A 14,370-nucleotide genomic window follows, 5' to 3' on the forward strand; every position below is an offset into this window, starting at 1 on the left:
GAGGGGATGGTCTAGCTATGGTAGCTTGAAAGCACAATCTAAGAGGAATTAACCTTAACAAGGTTGCATTAGCTGTGTAGTGCTGGTCAAGTGTGCTCTGGGAAAGGGATTGAAAGCAGAAGTCAACTGCCTATGTTTGTAACTTTGTTTCGCCTGGACCCTCCTGTTAGTAGCCTTTAATCCTTCAGTCCAGTGGAAGAATAAGGCCCTGAACATATACTTGCTGCTTTTTTATTTGGGTGTTCTTTTGGTTATTGGCCTCTGTCTGGTGAGTGCTGTTTGAAGACCTGTTGTTTCTTAATCCCTTTTTAATCCCTTTTCTGGGGTGACTGATCAGGAAGCGGCCATTGAGTCTGTCCCATGCCACCTGTACCCTGCCCCTGCTCCCCACCCCCACCAGCACCCACCCCGTGTCGGTTTTTTTCTTTTGGTAAAAGAATCTTTTTTTTTTGTGATGCATCCCTATGGTGAATCTGCCCCTATGGGAATTTACAAGCAGTGATTGCATCTTAACTTTGACTGTTGGGCCATGAGCAGTTAGGAGGGCTGTGGATGCCTGTGCTATTTTATTTTAGTCTCTCATGCAGGTAGCTGTCACATTGGTTTGGGAACAAAGGAAACTTCTGTGTAGTTCTAGGGCAAAATGGGCAGTATTCTGCTGGTCTTTGAGAGGTATTAGTTAACATTCTTAGGTTGTGGACTTTTTGAGGTAGGATGTAACATTTTAGTGTACTTACAATGAATTGAATCTGAGTTTCTAAAACAACCTATAGCTGCAAACGATGGTGTGAAACATTTTTGGCACAAATCTTCATTGTCAGTCATTTCTTAAGCTTTAAGATATTAGCTAGATCTTTGTAAAATGATATCTTCGCTTACTATGCTTTTGTGATATTTAGGAATAGATTGTGGATGGCAGGAAATGGAAGCAAAGGTTCTCAACTGTGAATGAAATTGAGAAAGGTAGTAACTATTCCTCAGCAGTTTGGTTAGTTAGATGTGTTAATATTGAATACTTTTGGAACAAATGAGTAGCCGTACTCTTCATGTCTTAACACATACGATATGCACTGATAGAAAAGCACAAAAGACATATCTGCAGAGTTTCTTTGTGCATTTCACTACTGTCCTAGGGCACTGCCGTCTCTGGCGGTCATTTTAGGTTTGTGTTTGGATCTTGCACAAGTACCTTTTAATTTCAAATGTGAGAGCCCAAAGAACTGATTCTTTAATTTTACTTTTTTGCTAATTTCATTTCAAAGTTAGGACAGGAGACAGGTAACCTGACTTCCATTTTATAAATATTATAAACTGTTTTTCTTCAGTAACAAATAGGGAAGGAAAATAAAACCATGAACTATTTTGCATATACATATATTTGTGTATATATATATACACACACAATATACATATTTTTTCTAATTGTTTTTGAAGTTTGCTTATTAGCTTAATACTTTATAAAAAATTCGTCTTTGCTAAGTATTGATTCATACAACTCAGATTTTTAATTTTACCTGTTCAATGAAAATTTAAAAGTCTTATTTCAGAATAAAATGATTAATCAAATGGAATTATGGTTCATGTGTTAACTAAAGTGACCATCAAAATAAGGGCATACAGTTTAGTTTGGATGGGAAAGGGAATAAGAACTGATTTCTTTATATTTCCCGCCTATTTCCAAAACAAGATTTGAAGTGTCTTTGATGCTGTGGAGACTAGGTGATGTTCATGGAACAAAAGCAGTCTTAGAACAGTTTTCTTGGGGGTAGGTTTTAGTCTCAAAAAGGTGAAGATATTTATGCTGAGTCATGGACCGACAAAATCTGTTAGAAAAAAATTGATGAAATGGTTTTGCTAAACATGATATTCCACTTGAGAAAACTGAACTTTAGAGTAAATGTGATAACGAAATAGGTTTGTAAACTTTATTCAGCAATAATTTTTGTCTCATGTAAAATGATTTAACATTTAATTTTTACCTTAATTATAGCAGCGTTTTATTACTTTACCTTCTAGGGCATTTTAATGTTTCGAGAAAGACTGTGTAAGTAAACCATTGGAGTGATTCTGTCTATGGTAGTAATGAAGTTTTTGGTGATTGTTTTGATTGTCAAAACATTTAGGAAAAGCAGAAAAGGAACCCCAAAATCAACCTTGTTGGTGCGCCTTATAGTTTAATGAATTGATAACCTTTAGAGAGGTATTACTTACTGTGTTTCAGGGTTTATTACATTCTGACTGAATAGTTTTCTCTTTTCCCCTCAGTGCTAATGAAAGGATAAGGATTTTACTTCTATTGATTTTCACTTATATTGAGTGTGTCTATCATAAGTAAAGGATTTCCAGTGACTCATGTTTATGAATCAGGAGTTTAAATGTTTGCAGGATTACTGCACTTCCAAAGTCGACTAGAAATGCCAGCTGTATTCTCCACTGAGAAAATGAACAAAGTCCTGTGTCTTAACAGTTATGCTCTTTTTGAAAGCTTTTGATGTAAATAACACCATTTGAGAAATGAGAAACCTTCTATCTTAAATACGGTTTGAATGATGGAAGGTTTCCTTTGTATTTTAAAACATTTTTACAGTTGATTGTTCAAATATTGGCTTTCTGTAAAAACATTATCATCATGTTAAATTTACTCTTTGTAGTGCAATATCAATAAATTTTGCTGCTTGGGCAGTTTTAATTACTACCTTAACCTGGCTTCTGCTACTGACACTTGTAGGTTGCAAGATGCTCATATTTTGGCTGCATCTCTTTGGACCAGTAAAAAAATGACAAGTATGAGATAAAGGTATGTTTATACGATAGGAAGAAATATTAAGGGTAGAGTGTCTCTGCAAAAATGAAAACTGGTATGTATTCTCCATCTCAGTTTACGGTTTGGTTGTTGATTTTTAAAGCAAGATTATATTGTGAGTTAATTAGATACATAAAATCCAACGATTCTTCAATTTGTATTAGAGCCTGGTTTTCTGAATAGAATGCTTGCCAGTCCTTGGATCTCAGGGGTCAAAGAAATACATACATTCTTCTCTACTAGAGACCTCAGCTATATGATAGCAATTTTTATTTAAGATTTTAAGAAAGGAGAGTAACCAAGGTGTTATGCTCTTACTGTCAAAGGTACTTTGCTTTGATAATGAGAACTGACAACACTGCAGTAATATTCTAACACCACCAGACACCTTGCAGAGCTGCTCACCATCCTTCTTTATAGGCACGGATGACTTTCCAGCTCATTGTTATATTCCCTCCTCTTTCAGTAACTTCTAAAGAGGAAAAAAGATGCAGATCCTTCAATAGATAGATAGATAGATAACTAACTAACTAACTAACTAACTCTGCATTCATACCAAATCTGAAAAGGTAGTCCAGTAGAAACTGGCGATAAATGAGGTTTCCTTGTTGGCCGTTTTGACCTAATACAGTCTGTCTTGTAGTTTCCCGCTTTGATGAGGGCTCTTGATGTAACTATGAAACCTGTGATGTTTGACATTAAATGTTAGACACACAGTATTACAGGACAGCCATATCCTTCAGTGAATACAGTTAAAGCACATTATGGAATTAGAAATATTTATTCAGAATATAAGATTGTTTGTAAAATATTATAAATGTCTCTGTATAAATAAATGGAGTTTTTTTTTAAACAATTCTATATCAAATAACACAAAGCTATTTTACAGCAGCTAAAACTAAAGGCATCTGGAAACATTTAAAGCATACAAGTGAAGAAAAAAATTACAAGGTATAGTACAGTGTTAAAGGGCAACCTTAAAATGAGACTTTAATACAGTAGAACAATACTGACAACTGCAAACTTAGTCACATGTGCTTTAATAACTGACAGTACATTCAAGCAGCTTGAAAGTAGCACATTTTCAAATAATAGGAAACTAAAATCTCATGCAAAGTAGGTAAGTCTTGACAATGTCTAAAAACTGATTGATTAGACATAGAAAAGTGAACGTTTCATCATCTTTGCATTGGGTTCAAACAGAAGCAGATTATTAGGGGCTCCCGAATGGCTGTCCTGACGTGAGCACTATAAGTGAATACTATGAGTTCTACAAACAGAACATTTTCCACATGGATTTGATTTGCAAAAAAGTGCAAAAGTGAACAGTAGAGCTGGGATAACTAAGCAGGTCATCAGTATGAAGGAATTTTGTCTCTAGCTTGCTCTGTACTGCTGAGCTGGCATTTCAGATGATTAGTGGATGAGTGATTTTGTAGCGACCTTGACTGGAAAAATCAGTACTGCTGGGCAAGGATATGATGATCCAGTAGCAGTTGCTGTTACTGGGCCAGAAGGATTTCTTGTCTCGGTCTTACACAAAATCTCACTCAGATGCAATGTGACAACTTATCCAATGTAACCCTTCACCGAAAATAGTTGTCAGTATGCGAAACTATTTTTCTCTACACAAGAATTAGCAAAAAACGAGAATGCGTGAACAGCTGCTATTCAGCTTGTATTCTTTTCCACTTCCAATGTTTTAACAGCCACTGAGTGCTCAGTGATGCTGTGGTGGCTACAGCCAGCATTATATTAATTGATAATTCTGGTGCCAATTCTGAAAAATTAGTGTTTGGCAACCTAAGGCAGCCCCATTCATCTCCTAGTGAATACAAATGTAGTTAGTTAGAAAGTTAACTTCGAGTGTGTGAAATAGGAACTTCAGAAGGTGACAGGTTCAGCCTGGCCTATGTGAACACAGGATTTCAGTTAACTAGAATAGGATTTTGATAGACTTCAATAAGAATTGTGTGCAGCAAAGGCATAATTTGTCTTTTGTAACAAGTGATGCCTCTACAAAGTAGTGCCCAGCAAGCCTCGGTGAAAGGTGGTAACAGTATCATTTCCTGTCAAATAGGCCATTCCATTGGAGAAATAAAAAAGTAATTGCTACATGATTTTTTCAGAATTTTTGACAGTGTTGTTTTACCAAGCTGTCACGTGGTGCAGAAAAACAAAAATGTTACTTATGCTTCCTCCCCACCCACAAAATCCTTGGCAACCCTATGGGATGCACCCTAATTAAATTCAGTTCAGAAACTTCAATCATCAGAATTCTCTCCCCCTTTGGGCTCTAAAAACTGTCTAATTAAAAGCTGTTTGCTGCATCTAGAAATAGGTGCAGCTGTAAACTTAGAGAACATGGTCTTTTCACTTTAGAGAGAGTTTAGTTTCATGATGAGCCATAGCCCCAGCTGTGCATTTGCAAATAGTTTACGGAAAAAGCTTAGGGCTTTCACAAGTCATTAATAATACAAGTTTGGGTGTCTTCTGTAGTCTTTCTCATTACTTAAAACACAAGCATGATACCCCAAACTCTTGAGAGCTTTAAGATATTTGATAGAATTAAAAAATAATTGCAGGATAATTTCTGTGGGCCATAGGAGACAATTCATACCATCTACATAGGCAATCCAGCCCAGATCAGGTAACTATGAGGCATTTTTTCCACTTGAAATAATGTAATCTATATGCAGCTGGGAACTAGGAGACTTCCCCGTGATTTCAGGTTTTTCTTAGAATAGTAAAATCTTTACTATCCTCGTCCTAGAAAGAAAGCCTCATCGGCTCTAACTTGGACTGCCTCCCTGGAGAAGGGGAACGTCCCTGTAAAGTCTTGCTGTAGGCTCAGAGGAAGACTTAGTAAGGTATGTATTATCTCACAGGAGAATTAAGCAATTATGTTTAACTGCCACTTAATTTTTTTTTATTCTACCATTCCAGTTTCAGGCAGCATGGATATTAACTTCAGAAACCTGACATGCCAGCAAATGAGAGTGAATATGCAACAGTTAATTATCTGCATTGGCAATGATAAAACATCTAGTGTACCTCTGAGGTAGGGAGGACATGATAAATCCCAACTGTCTGATCACGTAAGATACATAATCATCAGTAGCTTTTGGTGTAAATCTCAAAAGGGAATCTTACCGCCTACCTTACCGCCTACAATTCCATGGCAGTTTTGGTAGCTGGTGCACATGGGGTTCTGCCGAACATCAGATCCGGTTGGTAGGTGCACATGTTGACGGCACTCCAGCAACAGATAGAAGTCTCTTTTACTTGAGATTTTTGCCTCAATGCAGTAGTGGGAAATTATACTCCAAGGGAACTTTGAAAGGGGTCCTTTCTTCTCATGCCTATTTCTCTTAAGAGCCAGAGACAACTCTGAACAGCGAAGGTGACTGCCTAAAAGGGTTAACCACTGAGGATTAAAACAAACATATGAAACATCTGAACGTTTTTAACCTTGTACAAGTTATAATCAGGATCACTGTTTACCTCTGATGGAGATGTTAATATAAACCAGCTCCTATTTAGAAAGAAAAATTCAGGTTATAAAAAAAAGAAAATGATCCAGGCACCTGTAATCATTTATTTAATCAATGCGGTTTTAGTAAGCCCTGCAATTAACATAATAACCAAGTGCCCGTAGGTTCACCTTCAGCAAGGACTGTGTCTTAGGGGAGTATGTGAAAAATATAAGGAAAGGTAATCAACTATTTAATAGCTTTTATTCTACACATTTATAAAAGTAACAGTTTTGCCAGGGAAATAGTTTTCACCCAACCACCATATATCTGAAAGTATTATGCTGAAGTATAAACTCAAAATGAGGCCAAGTAGGATCAGTAATACTGGGGCTCATAATGTAGGAGCTGAGACTTCCCAGGTCTGGAGGAGTTCCATGGCCCTGGAAGAGCAGGTTCTGTTTTCACTTGGAGCAACAAGAATGGTAGACAGAGGTCCTGCATCAGCTACACTTTTTAGTGTTGGTGAAAATGAAAACCGTCCATCTGTTTTGATGCCTGTTCAGTCACACAAGAGAAAGCCATGAATGGTGCCCTGCTTTGCACAGTTGCTTAGGGAGGACGTTTTCCCTGGGCATGTTGGAAAAATGGGGAAAACCATGATTTCATCTGTTACACCTTTTTTTGCACACACTTTTCAGCCAAAACATTTTCCTTGTAACAAAATGAAACTATCCGAAGAGTAAAAATTGACTTAATGTCACAAGAACCAAGTTTACCTGATTCTACAGAAACAAATTTACCTGAATTTTATAGAAACACAAGCCAGTGGGTACTTTCACAGCATCCAAAAGCTGGGCCTTTCACACTGATACCAGTTGATTTTTTTTTTTTTTTGGAATATGGGGCAGCCTCACTGCTGGCCTGAGAAAGAAGGGTAGTTGCTTTGGGATAGAACTGCTCTGCCTTCCAAGGTGGTGGCTAGAGTGTCCTGCCCCCTTGTGCAGAAGGCTGAGGAACTTGTGTCATGGCCTCGGAAAGCAGCTCACGGACACGGGGAAGTGAATGCAGTGACCTGGTCATAAGCAAAACATAGTGAACTGTGGCATTGGGCATATTTCTCATAGGTGACTTCAGGTGGGTCTTCAGGTGCTACAGAATAAATGGTAAGTGGTCCTTTAAAATGTATCAATCAGCGAATGGCAGCAACAGAAGAACTGAAAAAAGTGAAAGGTGCGACAGGGAAGGTTATAGTAGAAAAGGGATGAAGAATTGATTTTAAAATGGAAGACCTTCCTGAAAGAATTCAGGTACTTTGTTCCTGCCCAGTCCCGTCACCATTTTGCTTGAAATTTCCCCTGTTGAAACACCATATGCTTCCCATCACCGTGTCTCTGGGGGATAAAAGGAGGCCTCAACAACCCTTCCCTCACCCCCTGCGCCCTTTGTAACAGGAGTGTAGCCTGCAAAACATTATCTACTCAGCATCCTGCCTCTTGCCCTTAGAGAACGAGAGGCAGGTCCAGAGCTAACTATATGTTCATGTGGATGAGCTTTGATTCGTGTAGAACAGCAATTATGTAGTGCCCTGGGGTGGTGGAAAGTACTAATGCGTCTCTGCTCCTGACAAGTTTAGTTCCCTTACACGTATCAACGGGATTCTCTCAGCTCCAAGCCTTGGCTGTTAATAAGGCTCCACCAGGACGCGGAAATCTCAGTCTAAAGAGAGCTCCCTGCCCAGCCCTGCTTTCACAGTGAGAGGTGAAGGAAGTTCTCATTCTCCCATACAGAGTTGTTCAGACCCAACTGCTCTACCTGTAACTTCAACATAATATCTGGGACTGTAAGGAACACCTGTGTGCCATCCGCCTGTGCTTGACATCCCAGAACACCTCTGAGTGACAGCCTGTGTCTTAAATGTTGACACCTGGGACTCGAAAGCCAAAGCCTGGTTGCAATAAACAAAGCAGCAGTTCTTCTAGATGCTGAGCACTGTCTCCGCACCACCCCCCACCCCCACCCCCGCTCTGCCCCCTCGCCCCCCACCCCCCGGCAGTTTTCCCCTGAAGGAGAAGGAAGGAGGAGAAATTAGGGATGTCAGAGATAAGGCTGCTGTCTACCAAAAAGAGAAAAAAAGAATGGAAAATCTTGAACAGATGATGCCTGGATTATACCACCAATGCACAAGTTCCAGAACAGAAAGGTGGGAGAGAGAGAGAGCCAGTGCTGAAAGCAGAAGCAAGACCTGCGGAGCCGGCACACACGGCAGGGGTTCCCACGCCGTCCACAGCCCAGGAGGGAGGCGCAGGATCCTCTGGATACAGTCTACACCGCGTCCCAGGGCCACTCGCCCCAGGGGTGAGTCCAGGGCACTCCATTGTCCAAGTGCTGACCTACCTGCCAACCTTCCCTTCTCTCCTTCTCCCAACAGGTTACTCTGTCCTCTGGGGCCCCTCTCTCAGTGACCTGCTAGACTTCAGCCTCCGCGGACAGAACTGTGGAGCCTGAGTGCCGATTAAAGTGAAGTTTCATTGGTGTGAGGCCTTGAGTTCTCCTCCTCCAGCAGAGCTATTCTTTGCTTGAGCATCCTCACTTGGGTCTCATGTCTCTCCACCATGGCCATCATCTGAGACTCCAGCTTCTTCAGTTTGTTTTGATGCTTCTTCTTTGCTTTCTCATAGGCAGCCACCAGGTTGCTATGGGAACAGAAGGAAATGAGAATGAAGATTTATCCTAAGTTGCACTGAGATGCACGCTGTCCTGCCCACTGGGCAACCTGGTCCAGCAAGTACCACTCCAAACAGAGGACACTCGGCCTCTTCAGTAAGAATTTGAAATCAAGTGGTTAGTATTTCAACACTCACGGCCACTCGTGTATTGACTTAACCACGATTCATTCAGCCTGACCGCTAGAGGCTTGTCACTAACGTATTGGGAGGGATTTAAACCAACAGTCCAAACTGGCCACATCCAAAACAGATAAGCAGAAAAGGTAGCTGAATTCCAGAAATCTGTCATGGAAATACAAATAGTGGATCTACTTGCTGTTGCATGGCTGCTTGCAACATGGTCAAGTGCTAGTTGCAGGAGAGAGTTCCTCACACACTGCAGTCTAAGTCACCTCACCTAGGATGAGGACAGAGAGGCACCAACGGTTTCCCGTTATGCTTTGGGCTGTGGGATTCAGAGCACACAGGCCGTAAGCTAATGCTGCCAGCCAAACACAGGACACAGGCCTCTGGGGGAAGAGGGCAGGGGCTGAGCCCAGAGCTAGGTAAGTCCCCATACTCTCTCTGGTCCAAAACAGCACCCCAGATCCCTTCCATATACTGTCAGGTTCTCAAAGTGCAGCCTGAGAACCGACCCCCAGTATTCCCAAAGCCCTCGCAAGGGAAATCTGTGAGGGCCTTTATTTTCTAACTACACATGTACACGAAGCTGGGTTTCCTCAGTATGTTTCAAAACAACATATTGCCTGTAGAAGCGGATATGAGAATCTAGCTGTCTTAAATTAAACCAAACATTAAAGATATTTGTGAAATTGTAAAAACAGAGCAAATCTTATAATTATTTTTTGGAAAATAGTAGTTTTTAAAATAAATGCCATTTGTATTATATGTAGTGAGTTGTGGGTTTTTTTGTAAATGAATAAAAACTTAAAATTTGTTTTAGTTTCTCAAATGAAATTTATCAAGACATAATTTATAAGAACAAAACTCTTTGAGGTCCTTACTTTCTTGCAGGGGTCACGAGCCCAGAAAGTCTGAGGCTGCTGTTTTAGAGCAATGCTCCCTAACGTGTTCCACCCGATTTTTGAATGCTGCTCAAATAGAAAGTTGTGTAGCCAATTTTGCTTGGAAAACATGGGCTTAAACATAGGCTGATTTTTTTTTTTTTTTTTTTTTTTAAACTGAATGGCTTCTCAGAACCTTTCGTATATGAAGTGTTAGGAGGGGACCACAGTCTGCTGCATCTCCCAGACACATCTGACCCAAGGACTTGTCCTTACGGAGCATTTCTTAGGTTTCTGTGGAACATGGGAAGTGATACCCTAGGGAAGGTCAGGCTCTAAGGGAGACAGTTGAGGATTCACCGTTCTCTACAGTTGATTTCCAGCAATTATGGAAACGTTCTCCCTGGTGTATGAGTCCAAGTACTACTGTGGATTACAAACGGAGAATTTACCTGTTGGCTCGCTTCAGGTCATTAACGAACTCCGCTGATTGCTGGTGTCGGATTTCACTGCTCTTGGTGAGTCTTTCCAAGGCACTCACCAACTCTTGAACTCTGGCCTTTAACTTCTTTTCTCTGTATCAAGGAGAGATGCAGCATGCTGTGAGTAACTTGAGAGAACGGAGATGGCTGCTGCCCTGGCAGAGGAGGAAGGCTTAGCCTGCCAAGTCCAAAGGCAGGAGTACAGACCAAAGGGGAGACACTAGAGAGCACAAGAGCGCCCCGCTGCAGAGCCCGAACACCGCACCACTGCAGTCTCGAAGGCCCGCTGGAGTCTGCTTTTAATGATAAGGGCCCTTTAGAGATCTAAGTGTGTGTTACAGAGGAACAGGACAGGAAGTTGTTTCTCGTCTTCCAGATGGGGAAACTAAGCTCACGGAGAAGTTCCTTTCTGCTGTGGGCAGACCAGATGCTCAGCAAGCAGAGTGCCGTCTGACCACAAACCCCTGTCCTGGTCTCCATGCTCTTTTCCAAGTGTGCTAAGCATCTCCTGAACCACGTGGAGATTCAAGAGTATAAACCTGGTCTGGGTGCCTACCTGGGATGAGTCCCTTCTCAGTGAAATCAACACGATCCTACCAGGCAAAATAAAAAAAGGTGTGGTCGTGGTAGAGGGAGAACTGGTATTCTTCTCATTTTGAAGGTCCTTGATCACATTTCAAGTACGGGAAGTTATATTCGCGCTCATTCGACTCCCCCAGTCCCTGGCTTCAAGTGCCATTGGGTCTTTACTACTGCAGGGACCCAAGCCAAGTGACTTAGGAGGTTTTTGGTGTCCAGTCAGCTTACTGCCTTCCTCTAATTCCCACGAGAGCACAGACCTGGGCAGGGAGGCGTTACCGACCGCCCTCCTCCCTCCTGAGGTCCCCAGCACAGGCATGGTGCCACTCTGTGTTCTGTCGCACGTGGCACACTCGGCACAGTTGGCTGTAATCTGCTCAGCGGGCTCCCCCACCGGCATGCAGGCTCTAGGGCGGCAAGGACCTTATTTGGTTTCTTCCCTGATGTATCCCCAGTGCTGAGCGCCATGCTAGGGGATAGTTTCACGGTGACAACAGTTGTTAAAACAGGTCACTGAAGGTATGGGATACCTTGGAGCATACCGAGTAACCAGGATTTATGGAAGAAATTCCTCTAAAAACAACTCATGAGAGGAATGTAAATTAGCATGATGGTTCTGGGAGGCATTTGACAGCATCTAGCAAAATAAAAAATGAACCCATCCCTTGACTAAGAAACTTTATAGGAATTTTTCTTACAGAAACAGTATGAGTGTAGGTTCCTATACATGAGATTACAGTTGGATTCACTCCAGCACTGGTTATAAGCTAAGAATGGGAAACAAGCAGGGGGCTGGTTAAGTCATTCAAGGTCTCCCAGTGGTTCTCTTGAAATGCTCTACCCTGTTAATAAAACATACAGACTGACATGCACTGGAATGGAAGAGAAGCTGATACACTGTCAAGTGAAAAGGGTGAGTTCTACTGGATGTCATGTTTGCAAAAACAACCAGAAATGTGTGAATAGCTGATATACTGTAGTGACTGACGAGAAGGCTAAACACTCAACAGTGCTGAACTCCCGAAGGGGGATGACGGGACGCTTTCATTTTCTACCTGACTCATTTCGAGTTGCTTGAGGTGTTTATAATTTTGGATGCTTTTGGAAAGCGTGTGCGGAGTCTCAGCTGTGCTTCCTGAAGGGTGGGCGTGGGGGGTGACCCTGAAGGGGAGGACTCTCAGGTGCTCAGTGGTTCAGCCCTGGTTCTCGCCTCCTGGCTTTTCAGGCATCTAATCTTTAACATTTCTGCCTCCAGCTACGGTAAGTGCAGTTCCAGCTTTCCAAATTCATTAATGAAGAAAGGAATTGCAACACAAAAATCCAGGCCTGCTTCTGTGAGTGAGGATAAGTGTGCGTAGCACCCAGTGACTTCCTCCCACCAGCCCTAAGGGAGCAGGAGCCCCCGCAGAGCCTTCCAGCTAGTGCCTCCTGTTTGCTGAGGTTTCTCCTGGGCCCTAGCGGCCACCAGGAAATCTCAGATCTGGCTGCATTTCCCACTGGAATCCGAGAGTGGCACCATTTCCTACCAGAAGTGACAATGGCGTCTCGGGAGGGCGGCTCCTCCCTCCTTCCCCAACCCATCCCCTCAGCCTTGCAGGCAGCCCTCTGTCAGCTGCGGGAAAGTTAGGAGAGCATGAAAGATTTCTCCCCTCTTCCTTCTGGCTACAAAGAATAGGGAAGGGTTATTTGTTTTACATTTTGTTGCTGTTTCAATTCTTTTATCTTTATTCTCAAGTCGATTAATAGTGCAAAAGGAAAGAAGAAAATTACGAAGAGAATTTAAAATCTAACCATGAATTCAAATTCACAACATAAAACTGCCTGGAGCAATACGGCTTCTTCCCCACCCGCTAATTACATCAGCATCCCTGCCCCAACCCCAAAGGGCGAGTGTGGAAATCCCAGCTCCTGCAAAACAAAGGGCCCAGGCCCCTGGGGACTGGAGGGAACCTTCCAGACCTGGCAGGCTCCAATGGAGGATGGAACCCAGGAAGGCAAGAGAGGCCCTCACAGACCCTGCCCAACCCTGGCTGGGGGTGAAGGGAGATGGGGACAGGGCTGGGAGTGGGAAGCCGTCTCTGGGAGCTGAGAACTGTCCCCAGAACCCCTTAGGCCTCCGGAAGGGAGATGGGAGTGAATTGCTGTCCAAACACCAGGGTAGGAAACCATGATGCTGATTTATTTAAAGCTATAAAGACAGGCTAAACATCAAACTTAAACCTAAAATGTGAGTTACTTTACACCTGTTTTTGTGAGGCAGACGCCTGCAGTAAGAGTCACGCCTCTGGTGTCGCTTGTCTGGACAAACGCTAAACCCCTGTGCGGTAGCAACTCTAGGGCCGCTTCCCACACGCAGCCTACAGGCGTCAGGAGGCCATTTGGGCACTTGAAACTCGGCCGGTCTGAACTGAGATGTGCTGTAAGTGCATACTGGAATTTGAAGACTTAATATGAAAAAAAGGTAAAATAACTGAAAAAACATTGATTATTTGTTGAAATGATAACATTTTAGATACACAGGGCTAAATATGTTAATTTCCCTGTTTGTTACAGTTTGTTTTTTTTTTTAAATTAAGCTTGATAACATGCCATGATAGGAACTTATTTAGATGATGGATTTTGTCTGAGAAATGTTTTTCCCATATTTTACTCTGATCTGTTGACTCTTAAGGGCTTCAGCTTGTGCTTTTTTTTTTTTTTTTAAAGTATTTGTTTATTTACTTATTTATGGCTGTGTTGGGTCTTCGTTTCTGTGCGAGGGCTTTCTCCAGTTGTGGCAAGCGGGGGCCTCTCTTCATCGCAGTGCGCGGGCCTCTCACTATCGTGGCCTCTCTTGTTGCGGAGCACAGGCTCCAGACGCGCAGGCTCAGTAGTTGTGGCTCACGGGCCTAGTTGCTCCGCGGCATGTGGGATCTTCCCAGACCAGGGCTCGAACCCGTGTCTCCTGCATTGGCAGGCAGATTCTCAACCACTGTGCCACCAGGGAAGCCCCTGTTACAGTTTTTAACGTAGCTACTAGAAAACGTAGTTACACACATCATGGCTTGCCTTTGTGGCTCATGTGATGTTACTAGCAGACAGTGCTGCTCTAGAGCATGTGTTTGTAGTAACACTACCAGGGGTATCCCTGGATTCTGATTCAGTAGGTTTGGGCTGAGACCCAGGAAGTGTAGTTTCAAGAAGTGCTCCAGGGCTTCCCTGGTGGTGCAGTGGTTAAGAATCCGCCTGCCAATGCAGGGGACATGGGTTCGAGCCCTGGTCTGGGAAGATCCCACATGCCGCGGAGCAACTAAGCCCGTG

General features: G+C 42.6%; 2 protein-coding genes across 5 annotated transcripts in view; one reads left to right on the top strand and one right to left on the bottom strand.

The window, feature by feature from the left end:
- Positions 1–4,923, top strand: part of DCP2 (decapping mRNA 2) — a 54,766-nt gene extending 49,843 nt beyond the window's left edge. The window contains exon 12 of one of the 2 annotated variants that reach the window (XR_014261911.1): positions 2,729–4,923. The gene's annotated coding sequence lies outside the window, so the exon portion shown is untranslated. Of the gene's footprint in view, positions 1–2,265; positions 2,702–2,728 lie in introns of those variants that run through there. The other variant, XR_014261912.1, reaches the window with a different exon arrangement.
- Positions 4,924–6,381: 1,458 nt separating this feature from the next.
- Positions 6,382–14,370, bottom strand: part of MCC (MCC regulator of WNT signaling pathway) — a gene marked incomplete at its 5' end in the record, with an annotated part of 425,634 nt that continues 417,645 nt past the window's right edge. For all 3 annotated transcript variants that reach the window (XM_082455726.1, XM_082455728.1, XM_082455727.1), the window contains 2 exons: positions 6,382–8,972; positions 10,462–10,584. In XM_082455726.1, coding sequence (XP_082311852.1) covers positions 8,792–8,972; positions 10,462–10,584 — 304 coding nt within the window. In that variant the 3' untranslated portion in view covers positions 6,382–8,791. The remainder of the gene's footprint in view (positions 8,973–10,461; positions 10,585–14,370) is intronic.

Source organism: Balaenoptera physalus (assembly GCF_965194825.1).
Source record: "Balaenoptera physalus genome assembly, chromosome: 3".
NCBI lineage: Eukaryota > Metazoa > Chordata > Mammalia > Artiodactyla > Balaenopteridae > Balaenoptera > Balaenoptera physalus.